Genomic DNA, 13271 nt, shown 5'->3' with positions numbered 1-13271 from the left:
TCGGAATAGCCACAAAGAACTGACCCTTACAAGAAGATTACATCTGAGCTAATATGGCAAATCCCATTTTTTCCTTTTTGTTATTTTTCAGAACAAACATATTTCATTTCTCTCCCTTTTGCAGAGTGGCTTCAAAGGACAGCATACAGCAATTAAAGGCTTCACTGAAAACTGATCACAGATTCTTTGGACATACCTTAGAAATCTCTCTAAACAGAGAATTGCTCTCATAAATGCAAACTAGATTGAGAGAATGCAGAATAATATTGAGCCTTCTATCATTATTGTTTTCTGCTACTGTTATTGTTCTCCCATGATTGAAAACTAAAAATTATTTGGTATATGATGGCTTGTGGAAAATGGTAATGTTGATAAAAAAATAGTTTGTAACAGAAGAAATTCAGAAGTGAGTTAGCTAGCAAAGCCACGTATCAAACTGGTTGGAATGCATGGAAAAGTGGAATAAATTAGGCTTGCTAGTTTCATATTCCCACATGACCCATCAGCTGATGACACATCTATGTAAATACATGCACATACTCTCTACACGTGTTTAGATGCAAACCTCATTTGCATTCACACACAAATCCACATATAGTGATTACCTTTGAGGGCAAACACTTCCTCATATTCCCATATTCTTACTATGATACCATCTTCCCTGATGAGTTCACTCCTCCTATGGTTTTCTATGATAAAATTCAGGGTAATCTGAATTTCATACTTTATGTATTTCACTTCCTATTCTCTAAGAGCAGGATGGAAATTGCACCTTTTCCTACTATATTTGGAAACCTATGCTTCATGACCAGTTCCCATCCTTTGAATGCTGGCCTTGACTAAACCTACTTCCCATATTTAATCCCAGACAAGTGTAGGCTATCTGAAGTCCATGGCTAGTTGCCCTGGACAGCTGAGTACCACAGACCTTAAAAGATGGGTGCTGGGAGTCCTTGGAAAAATTTTCTGTAAGACTCCAAGACAAGAATAGCCATAAACACATGCATTGCTTCTTTCAAAGCTACCACAGTCCTTAAAGACACAAACCCTATAGTCACACCATGGGCACACATGCAGCATCTCTCACTGTGAAAATCACTACATTATTTAAGGAGAGGACTCTCTCTTCCTCCTCCAAAGTTTCCCAAGGATGGGGTAGCTGTTTCAAGAACAAGATCACAGCTTTGTGAAAACCATGTCTAGAACATAAGACAGTGAAAAAAGCACATCAAATACAACATATGCACATTGAGGTAAATCAGATTGATACATAAGGCAGGTTGAAGGTCAGAGCCTTGCTGAGCATGCTGACACTGGTGGCAGGTGTACCACTGTGGGTGGGAAATGGCCCTTCTGGAGCTATGCATTATCTGCAGTATCCTCAAGGAAATAACCTTGACCAGATCAAAGATGATCCAGCTCAACATCATGAAGATCTCAATTTTCCTTGCTGTTTTCTGGCAAAGAATGAATCCTAGCCCTCATTCCATACTACTGCTGTAGCTCGTAACAAGTTAAGAATGATATGGGTCGACAGAGAATTAGAAGCTTGCAGGCAGTGCTGTAGAACCACACTCGAGACAGCCTACAGAAGACACCAATTGTTCATATTGGTCTAAGCCTGCTGATGGACACTTAGCAAGAATAAATATATCCAGTTACACAGCCAAACAAGGTTTTATAATAGATCCCTGTGCACCATGAGCTCTACAGCTCTCTATTTTGCACTAATTAAGTACAACTTATTATTACAAGTAAGCTTCTAAGCATGCTATTTGGAAACTTAGGAGTAAAGAAGCTTGTCAAGAACTTGGAGATCACAGTGAAAACATCAGGTCAGGGTGACTTCATCAGTTCATTATGACTTCAGGACAGCTGTCTCTGTCGGATGTATCAGGCATACAGCAGCAGTATGTACGGACACAAACTACACCTGTCAGTGAGTGTTGCTTTATTCACTGCTTTACGGGTATGTCCACCTTAAACCATGGGCTGACACCGGCATGCTAAAACATTATAAACTGCGTTTCTCATGCTCCTTGCAATAGCATTTCTAGTCGGCTGAGTAACTCTTCTTTTGGTTACCTGGGAAGGCTGTCAGAGAGTGGCAGGTATAACTTTAGTTGTATACAGGTAGCAGGTGTACTTCCTACCTTCCCATAAGACAGCCTGTAAGTCACAAAAGTCACTGAAGCTCTCTGAATATGATACCAGATTTATGGACAGATGGATGGATACCTGCACAGTAAGACAAACAGACTGCCAGATGAGCAGACAGGCAGAACTCTGCTTCCAAGCTGTGCTCAAGTCCCTTCATGCTACTGCAGGGGCAAAGGTGATCTAGGACGCAGCCAAATTTCCTCAGGGTCTTTTGTTAAGTTTTCCAGGTAATATAAGACTGACTACTACAAAGACTAACCTCTATCTAACCTTCACAGTAAGAGCATGCTAGAGCATGGGCTAGGGATGAGAGAGTACTGGTTCTGTTCTCCAGTGATCCTCCTTCACCAGCCAAGTCATATTTCACAGCAGCCTCTGAAACTGCTCTGTTTTCTATCAGAAGATGCAACTTTTTCTGGCAGGACCATGAGGGCAAAGAAAATACATTGTCTTTTCCTCTCCAAGCTCAGCCACATCTTCGGCAAAGCGCAGCTCTGAACTGGGCACATGTATTTTTCTTGGCTTCAGTTCAGTAGGGTTTCCAAACGCAGGAATAATAAGGAGTAAATGGCAATGCCGTCATGAGGCCGTACAAACACCGCAAATCTTCTGTTAATCTCGTATCAGACTTAGCCTTCAGACTGGTCATTATGAAACTCCTACACAAATAATGAATCTGTTCTCTTCATTTTCCCAAATAAAACTGTCTGAAATTAAATTTCCTCCCTGAGACCAGCTGTTGTGGGGTTATGATGAAATCAAGCTATTCAGAAAACTATTCAAAAGAGAACGAAGACTGTTCAGAAGATTCTCCATGACCTAAATAAAATCAGTCAACACTGAACTTGCAGCACTGGCAGATTACCTTCACCTCTACTTATAGATAGAAGCCAACACTGCAAATGAGAAGTAAACCAGCTTTGATCATATAACTTGGGCTTAAAATATAAAGTTTTTTCCTTTTACATGATTGAAGACCTATTTATCTAGGATTAGGAGTTATTAAAGGCACTGAGACAGCAATACTGAATTTAAGGAGAAGAAAAATTTCTAGATTAAGGCTATAGTTTTCATTTTGAAATGACAGTAAAATTCCATGGAGAGTTTTTGGAAATCATTTTCCTAAGTGATATTATTCAATTCAAATTTTTTTTCCCACTCAAAGTTAACTTATTACATTTATTCCTATTAAGATAATTATATTTAAGCCCAAAGTGTCAGCCTTTATTGCAAAAATGGTGCTATATGCTAATACTGAAACAGAATCTTACAATGGGATATCACTTCTGTACTTTATCATCACATATTGCATTTCATGTCCTTACACCCTGTTGTGAAAGCACTTGAGAAAAACAATGGAAGAAATACTTGCCTTTTGAGGATAATTAAAAGAAAGAGGAAAAATGTATTAAATTGGTGCTGGAAGAACATGGAATAGATTTACAGTATATTCTGTTTACCTGAGCTGGGGTTAGTGTGCTATCATTAAGTCATCTAATAGGGAATGTGCCTGATCCACAAAGTGTTGCAGTAAGAGTGGGAGGAAGAGAAATATTTCCCTGTTACAGAGGTAACCGTTCCCATTTCATCATTCACTGGCAAGCCACAGTGGGACTCTAAAAAGACTTTATTGGGCTAAAGGCATTTGAATCATTCATGCTACTGTGAGGCTGACGCCAGCATCGGGGCTATTTTCAGCTCAGGGAATACTGACAGCATGGTTGGCAAATGATGAATTATTTTTCAAAGGCACCATAGGCCAAATAAGTGTGTTCCAGTCTTGGGCTTTGAAGAAAATAGAGCGCTTTGTTTGTATGCCTGGTTGTTTTTGTGAGGCACTGCACATTTCAGGCTGTGAAATCCTGTGCTCGGTTGAAAGGTGATCAGCCACACGCTGCAGGGCACAGAGTGCGCTCTGCTGGGCACCGAACGCCAGTGCAAGAAGCAGGGTAATCCTCCGAGAATCCATAAAGGAAAGGTTACAGAGACAAGTAAAAACAACTCCAGCAGTTGCTTTGGTGTTAAAAATCCCGTATTATCAGGCTGCTAATCTATTACAATATTTAAAACACAGAGCATAATGAACGTAAAGTTCACTGATTATCAAATCCAAGGACAGTATAACAAGACCACTGTACATGAACTGCCTTTTCCCAGCTTCTGCTGGTTTGGTTCAGATTTGGACCTGTCTGTCCCAGGAGCATCCTCGCTGTGAAAGGGCTGCTGCTGGACCTGCATGCAGACTTGACAGACCACAGGGACTGCCATCTCAAACCATCTTTGAAGTTGGTTACAGAAATCCTGGTGACAAACTTTACAGAAAAATCAGAGTACTCTGCTGATACACCATCCAGAAAGCCTTATAGCCAGGCTTCCAGAACAACTGACAGATCCCAATCATTCAAGTCTGAACACACTGACTGGAAAAAGGCAATAATATTTTCATTTCAGGGAAGAAGATGGACCAAGGCAGAGAGAGAGGTTATGGAGCTTGTCCAAAACAACATGACAACACTTGAAGTCAGGATCAAATAAGGGAAACAAAAGGGTATATTGTTTGCATTTTGGAGAATGTATATACAGAACAGACGGGGTTCTTCAGAAAGACATACTGACCTCTACACTGTTTGAGTTAACAGGAAAAGCTGAAAAAATGCAATAAAATAAAAAAACTAAAGCTTACTTGGTGGAAGAGGCTCATCGATAGTTGGGTAGTGATGATGGTCAGGCCTCAGAGAAGGAAGCTGGCTGACTGGCTGAGAATTATGGAGTAAAGGACAATCACCTATGGACAAGATATTCAAGACATTGACAGTCATTCACTGTTTTTACAATGTGGTTCAAAAAATGTGTTACTGTAAAACAAGTGATTATTTTAAAAATAGGTTAACCTGATGTACTAGCATCTCTGGGTATTCCTATTTTCAAGGCACTATTTTAATAGCAACTCATATGGCAAAGAAGTATTAAAATAATGCAGTCAAGTCTCTTGAGTCAATGCTGAACTATTATGGGCCAGATTCTGGACTCACAGACACACAAGTGTAAGCGATAGAAGAATCAGGCTTGATCTCTGAGAAATATTGTTAATGTACAACTAAGCTCAAGCTTCTGCAGCAACTAGCAGGAACATGCAAAATCCTGGATCCAACTTTTAACTCATTCCATCAGTGGAATAAAAGGCTAAAAGCTGCCTTGGTTCTTTCTCTCCTTTTCAAAAAGATCAATGGCTGCATATGTAGACTGTAATGGCAGGATTTTGCAGTCCCTGCAAAGCAGAAGATCATCCCCTTCTGTAGCTATTTTTCAAAATTCAAAGAGTCCATCTTGGGTTGAAGGAGAGAGAATGAGAGAAGCACCAGAAACAGGCAGGAGACAGGTGGTAGAAGAGAACAAAAGATAGTGAGATATAGGCAGGATCCGAGATAAGGAAGGAAGACCTGAGACAGAGAAGAGGAAAAGAAGAAGCAGAAGAAGAAGAAAAAGAGGCACACAGGATACAGTGCAGAGTAAGTTTTTACATACTAGCATTGTATATATGTCCACATATAGAATCCCATAATGGCTTGGATTGGAATGGACCTTAAAGACCATTTTGTTCCAGTTGCCCTGCCATATTTAAATATGAAATAAATGAAACCTGAGTACATGTCCAAACTCATGGTTTGTTGAGAGGAACAAGTAACTTAAGATCAAGTCAATGCTTATAGAATCCTTTAAGAAACGAAGAAGTTTTAGTAGGGATGAAAAAGCATTCCATCTCTTAGACTTAACATGCTAAAACTTCACAGGTTCCAGAATAAAGATTCCTTCTTGCCTTGTCTCTAAAATCTTAGAAACCAGGACTGTTTATCCTACTAATGGACATATTTGCATGTTGTGTGGTAACAGTTTTTGACTATAACTTCCAGCTTGGCTTGTTAATACAGATATACTCAAAATTGCATAAACATAATATTTACTTGCATCAGAAAGATGCAGCTTACGGAAAAATATATATTAAGCTGAATGGTTCTGGTGATTCTGGGAATGCTAAGCTAAATTCACTGTGTACAAACTGGTTTAGCTCTCTTTAATGTTAGAATCTTAACAGCCTAAGAATGAATATTTTGTAAAGATCCCTAAATATATACCAATCAAATGTGAAAACAAATTTACTGAAAAAAAAAAATTTTTTTTTTTCTTAAAAAACCAATAGCTAGAATGCAGAAGCCAATTTTGTATAAAAGTGTTAAAAACCTCATACCACTCAGAAATGAGAATAATCACTTAGACAAAAATATTCCCCCTTCTAGGTGCTCTGATGATACCGTATGGCCTGTTAAATGCCTTCATTAAACCACTTGTGTATAGGCGTATCTCACAGATGTATCTGCTGCATGTTTTGAACAGACAGCAGAGTTATGTAAGTTTATGACTCAGTGCTAAAAGTCCATCTCTCACAGCCTTAAAAATTGTGCTGTTACTACACACGTAGCATCGACTACCAGATCACCCATCTATGTTTCTTTACTTACCTCACCACAATTGACTCTCCCCTAGTCAAGATAGTTACGCCAAGCCAGCGGAAGCATGGTAGTGTCAGTCACCTGGAGTGGGTGAAGGTGACCACATCTACTGTATTTGTAACAGCTGCCAAGTCATGAAGCAACATACACATTGACTGAAGCACCCCAGGTGACACCAAGAGAGTGCTAACAGCTGGGCTGCCCTTCAGACACATGCTCAGCTAAACAAGGCAAAGCCACCATGGACACTGCAGTGCTCTTTATGGAGGCTCAAGCCTTGGTGCTGTACTGAATCCATATGCAGACCCTCTCCCACCACATCCCCTATCAAAAGCTCACACAGTTCAACACAACCACCAAACCTGTAGATATGATCTCACACATGCACAAGCTAGTGCACCCTTCTCTAAACTTGCACGTAAATGCTGTTGACAAGCAAAGGCCCTCGCCTGCAAGGAAGGAAGCTGGTTTTCTATGCCCGTGTACTTCTGAAAATTTAATTATTTGTACTAGATTCTGCTCTACAGACTCAATAATTCCCTAGTCCCACCTGTCTACAAAGTATTTACACAGGCTGGTGTAAATTTTTTCTGCAGGGGTAGGGTCTGTGGCAAAGGAATAAATAAATTGGGAATGCAGAATGAAAACACAGATGAATGCTTTAATTGGAGCTTCTCAGTGATACCCAAATAGGTTATCCTTTTGCTACCATTTTAATTTGGTGTCACTTATAGAGGGAGAGAGATGACTCAGAATTAGGGAGTGCAAAGACTACCTCTTGACCTTGCTGCACACTCCTGAGCTGCAGCTGAGTCCTTTACTTCTTCAGCTGGAGAAAAATGATACACTAGCTGAAGAAGAGAGAAGTGATCAACTCTTCTTCTTCATGTAACTGCAGAGAGCATGAAAGGAGTTACCAAAGGGGGGGACTTAATGTAACTGTGAAGGAATTGGAAAAAATAGTACCTAAACTACAAAGAAAAAAAAAAAAGTATATCTCTAGGGAAGGACAGGGATACAAGAATTTTATTTAATCTTGTTAAATTTCCAAAGTGTCTAAGAAAAAATATAAATCTCTGTTGAGTTGCCCTATGATCTGTGATATCTGAGGTACATTTGTTTGACACTTGGAGAATTGGAACAAACGGGGCTTCAAAACTGTTTTTAAGAGCTTATGTATGGCTAACAAACATTTACAGAAACTGGCCCAGACCTTTATGTGGTACAAATCAGCATATCTGCCCTTTGACATGCACAAGCTGGTCCTCTCACTGACTATCAGAGACATGGCAGCACATCAGACATGTGATATGGAAAAATCCCAGGAAAAAAGGAATGAGTTGGTGGATGTGATAATGCTGATCTGCCACATAACTAAAGTAGCTGATCTTGATTTTATAACGATGTATGTATATCTACAGTAATTCATATATACAGATCCCTACCTGATTTAGTTGGTTTTGCTGGGATTTTTAAGGACAGGCTCAATTATCCAACCCTCCCTTATATCTGGCCCAGCTCACAGCCCCTGAGTTTGTAAGAAATGAACCGTGAGCTATCTGAAACCTCAATTATCTGATGCCTTCTGTGACATCTAGATAATCAGGGTTGCCCAGTGCATCAGTTCTCAGGATCTAACCTTCTCTTCTGCTGCTTGGACCTGCTACTGAGGTGTCTAGACCCTCTGTGGCTCTCTGTGGATTCCCACCATGAGCTACTAGTTCATCTGGCCACTGGGAGGAGCCATCCACTTGCTCCCTGTCCAGCTCAGGGCTCTGCACTGAATCTGGCACTGACTCAAAAGCACTGTTCTCCTCCTCATCATCATCCTGTGAGGAAAAGACCGTGCTCTCAGAAATCTTTGCGCTGTCGACGGAAGAGAAGCGTGTATGGCTGGAGAAGCGATTGTTACTGTCGTAGCAGGAGGTGCTGTAGCACGAAGTGCTGTAGCAGGAGGTGCTGTAGCAGGAGGTGCTGTAGCAGGAGGGGCTGTAGCAGGAGGTGTCGCACGCCTCACATTCGTTGTCACCATTGGGCCTGGAGCTTGACTCGCTCTCACTTCCTGTCCTGGGGGGTTCCCCATCCAACAGCCCATAATTCAAGTCAGAGAGTTGCTCATCCAAGGTCCCAGGAGGCACTGTGCTCTGGCTGAAGTTCTCTTCAGCCTCATTTTCCAGAGGAGGCTCCGCTGCCACAGTCTCACTCTCACTGACCACCTCCTTATCCATCACCTCCTTGACAGTAGACTCCTCATCGTTCTCCCTGCCATTACCACCATCTTGCTCTTCTTCCCCATCGCTGTTCATCTGTGCCGAGGGCAGGCTGTGGAGCAGGTTGTGTATCCGTATGTAGTGTGTGCGAGGGGTCTCTGGCTCACCACAAGCTGAAGCTATGACTGTCTCAAGTTCAGACACAGGCAGGGAGCACGGCCTGTTTTTCCTCTTTGCTGTGATCCTCAGTTGTAGCTTGCTGTCTTCCTCCTCCTGGGCTGAAGCCCCTTCTTCTTCTTCTTCTTCTTCTTCTTCTTCCTGACTCTTCTCTAGGCCTTTGCCAGCATGCACATCTGCACTCACCTCATCAATATCTACTGTTTCTATGCTGGTCAAGACTCCACCATCTCCCTGAATACCAGAATTGACTTTGTTATTTTCCCTAACTTCGGGCTCAGGAGGAGACATGCAAGCCGTCAGATCCGACTGCTCCGTGAGGTCCGTAGCACTCAAAGAAGGCAGCACTTCTCCTGGGATGGATTCCAAAGGCTCAGGAACTGGCACCGCATCAACCTCCCCATCTCCTGCTAGCTCTTCATTTAAGCTTTTCTGGTTGACTTCCCCAGGTGGTTTGACAGCCCCTGGGCTATCGACACCGTTCACATTGTATCCATTTAGCTGTTCTGGAGCTGCACTTTCTGAGGTCACTGTGTTGATGCATGGAGGCTCACCGAGGCTTTCCTCTGTGGGGTTGTTCACAGGGCTTTCCGGGAGATCAGCTGGCTCAGGATCTGCACTAATGGAGACCTCTTCGTCATCTGTATGAGACAGGAAAAGGAATTACTTACTCTTTTAACAAGAAGTGTTGACTGAACCAGAGGGTTGGCTGTGGGGGCACAAGCACCCACAGCGATCTGAGAAAATTAAAAGCATAAATTACAGTGTGAAATGAGTGGGCAACTGAATAACTATCAAGAAGTGCTGAGTTTTTTTGCCAGGCAATCTTTGTACAGTGGATTTAATCATGGGTTTACTCGTGATGGTAATCTGTATGCAGCACCCTGCCTCCTTGCAGCATTACCTGAAGGTAACTCCTTCTTGAAACTTCTCCTTGAGCCAAAATGGTATCAGAGGAATGTTATGGGAATATTATGGGAATCAGGGAAGTTTTCTCAGACATTTTAATGACAGTCTTCTTGTCACACTGAAGCTGGCAAGACTCCACAACAGAGAAAGCAAAAAACTGTGTTTACCACCCCTGAAAAGCAAAAACTTCCCCCAAAATATCCCCTGACATGATCCTCATCTATGCCACCTCCTCTCAGATGTCAAACAACCTGTGCTCTTTCATGCCATCCAAATTGTCAAAAGACAGAAATCAGGGTTTTCCAGCAAATGAAAAGCAATGGTTTTCCAGCCACTGTTGGCTTGACAAACTGAAGCAGGGAGGGCAGAGAGCCTGAGAAGCAAAGAGTTCCTGAGAAATACTGTTGAGACTGTGACACGAAAACCAAGGTTCATGGTGGTAATCATAGACCATCATGACAGTCACTTCCAAATTACTACAAGAGAACATGAACCAAAACCAAACCAAAAGGGAGGCAAGAAGTGGAACATAGATTTTTTTTTTACTTTTTACATTTTTCACTAAAAGTAATTAAACTGAGAAATTTTCTAATCATCTTTGCTATTATATTCTCCATTTTTACTTATGAAGTGCTCAAATGCAGATGACTACAAATAGCAGCCCATATAATACTTTCACTAGGGCAGGTGATAGAGAGGCAGATGAGACTTCAGTTTTCCACTCTCTTCTCTCCCAGTGATGTGGTGGAGTATTTGGAACAGCCAATAACAGGGGAATATGAGACACCAGTAGCTTTGTCCTAAGGGGAAAGAGGGAAGAAACTGTGACTCACAATGCATCCTGTGATGCGGGACTTTATGCACTTCCCTTTGCTCATGACTGTACCTAAAGTCACAGAGCAGCTCAGAATTAATGCAGATTTCTAAAGAGAAAGAATGCAAACCAAAAGAAAGGAAAAAAAATCTAGAAATCTAGATGAATGATGGGTTAAGACTGAGAATTACCTGGATGGATGGAAGAAGTTATCTCAAATCGGAACTGCAGCTGGCCACTGACATGATCTGTAGGAAGTCTGCGACCCAGAGTGTAGCTTACAACCCTGTCCCTGAAAGAAAACAAATATTGTCACAATAGACTATAACCTACCCTATGTCAATCGTGCATAGATAAATCTGCTGTGTCCTACAAAAATACATAATAAAATACATAAAGGCTATTCATCCCAGCCATGAGGGCATGTTGACTTGCATACAAGAGAACGAATGGCAGAGGAGAGGACAATGTCTTCAATTACAATGGAACAGCTGAGTAAGTGAGTAAGACAGGCTGCTGGGACACATAAGCACATATGTATAAAAATAGAGAGAATGGTGGGAATGAAACTTCTGCAGTATGGGTATGAAAATAGCGACATGGGAAGCAAACTACTCCCACTTCAGCTATTGTAACAAGACTGCTTCCCTGCAGATCTGACCATCTACCTTTTCACAGAACCTTGCATTTCTGTATTTTCATCCCTTCATCATGTCCATAAAATTCAGCTTTCCTGTTCTTGTTTACAAAACCCTGTGCAGGCCAATCCCCGCATACCACCTTCTCTCTCTAAACTGGCTGAATGACTGCTCTTCATCTCTTTCCACCCCTCTTACCTCTATGAAGCTGAAATATCAGGAGAACACCTTCCTGACAAGGTTGATCAATGACTCCATTCTGTTCTTGTGCAGGTCCCTCCCTTTGCCACACTTCATCCACCCCTCAGAACAGAATGAAACTATAGAAGAGATTAACTTCCCAGCTGCCCACAATGAGGCTGAATCAATCTTTGCAAAGCATTTCTTGAGTGTAACGGGTTCACTAAATAGTAATACTTATACATCTTTTGAAAGAAACATAGTTCACTTCCACTTGGGCCAAATATACTTGCTAGCACAGTTTCACATGCATCAGAAACTCATATAAATGAGACAACCTCAAGATTTGCGTACGACCTCTTTGAACTTGTGTGCATACTTCCCACTGAGCTTGCCTGAGATTTAAATGCCACTATGGTATTAAAACTGAGTCTGATCTAGTGCAGGTTGGAGGCACTGCTCTTGGCAAAGTATATCCTTAGATAGACAGTGTTTACAACAAGGAAGTAAAATAGGAAGTTATAATCAGAAGATGATGAGAAATCTCATACAGAGGAAAGCCAGTGATACCAGTTACAGGGTTCTACCTTCCCCAAGCTGTTCTTATCCATCTGGTTTCTAAAAAGCTACTCTATCTTCTCTACTTGAGAAACAGGGATGTAGCTCAGTCCCTTCTGGTAGATTCAGCTGTCAATATCACAGCCAGTTTCTGAACCAGCTGTTCAAAACCACTTCCAACAAGCTCATCTTCCCGCTGTTCTGCTGAATTGAGATCCAATTATCAGAAATGCCTTCTTGGAAACAGCATTGCATATGCTTTCCTCAGAAGATGATTCTTTTTCTCCCTTGCTCTTCAAGGTCTGAACACTACAGGCTTAGAGCCAACTTTTTGGCTTTTTCTGATTACTATCCATCTTCCTTAAACTGGTTTGTATTATTTTGGCGGCATACACTTTCCCAGGACTTTCATGCAATGGGGAAGCAGGGCAGTGCTTGTGAGCTCAAAGTTGTTCCTTGCAGCAGGGTAGGGTCAGAAAGCATTAGTTACAACATGCCACATATATATTTTTATAATATTTCCCCTTTCCAGAAATTAAAATGAGAAGGAACACATCTGGCATGTTTTTAGCCCATAGGTAATTCCTGGAAACATGAAACAGCCTGCTGATAACATTAAAAGAAGATTCAAATTGAAAATATTGCACTCTCCAAATTCTCAGCCATGATACACAAAAACCATCTCCTTTCCTAAATGCCATCTTTCACTTTTCAAAATGCCATGCATACAGTTATAGAGGGAATTCTGTCTGGCCCATAGTCCTATAAATTCTAATTAAAACCAATACCATTTATCAGTTTAATAACTTCTCCTCAACATCATTATATCGCAATAATGATATATCACCAGGGACTTCAGAACAGCAGCACACTCGTTAAACAATGTAAGCAGCAAAATTTACCCTATAGCATGTCTTTCCAAGAGGCGCTGAACTGGCATAGAGAGTTTTCCCAGAAAACGTTTGATGATCGGTCGGCTCTTTGCAAATTTGTCTTTAACTTCTATTTCCAGGACATCCGTGGGCAGGGAGACAAAGCTGAATTGCTGAAATAAAAGAAGGGCATAGAACAATAAGCTGGTGGCTGGGCCACAGCAACACAGAGTACTACAGCTGAG

At 41.4% G+C, this 13271-nt stretch overlaps 1 protein-coding gene across 7 annotated transcripts in view; it reads right to left on the bottom strand.

Moving 5' to 3' along the window:
• HECW1 (HECT, C2 and WW domain containing E3 ubiquitin protein ligase 1) overlaps nt 1–13271 on the bottom strand; it is a 243743-nt gene that overhangs the window by 58652 nt on the left and 171820 nt on the right. For 3 of the 7 annotated variants that reach the window (XM_068202204.1, XM_068202211.1, XM_068202216.1), the window contains 4 exons: nt 13057–13199; nt 10970–11070; nt 8308–9696; nt 4844–4945 (listed from right to left, as the gene is read on the bottom strand). In XM_068202204.1, coding sequence (XP_068058305.1) covers nt 4844–4945; nt 8308–9696; nt 10970–11070; nt 13057–13199 — 1735 coding nt within the window. The remainder of the gene's footprint in view (nt 1–4843; nt 4946–8307; nt 9697–10969; nt 11071–13056; nt 13200–13271) is intronic. The other 4 variants (XM_068202226.1, XM_068202236.1, XM_068202246.1 and 1 more) reach the window with 3 other exon arrangements.

Source organism: Anomalospiza imberbis, chromosome 1 (assembly GCF_031753505.1).
Source record: "Anomalospiza imberbis isolate Cuckoo-Finch-1a 21T00152 chromosome 1, ASM3175350v1, whole genome shotgun sequence".
NCBI lineage: Eukaryota > Metazoa > Chordata > Aves > Passeriformes > Viduidae > Anomalospiza > Anomalospiza imberbis.
This window is presented reverse-complemented; position numbering and strand designations above follow the sequence as displayed.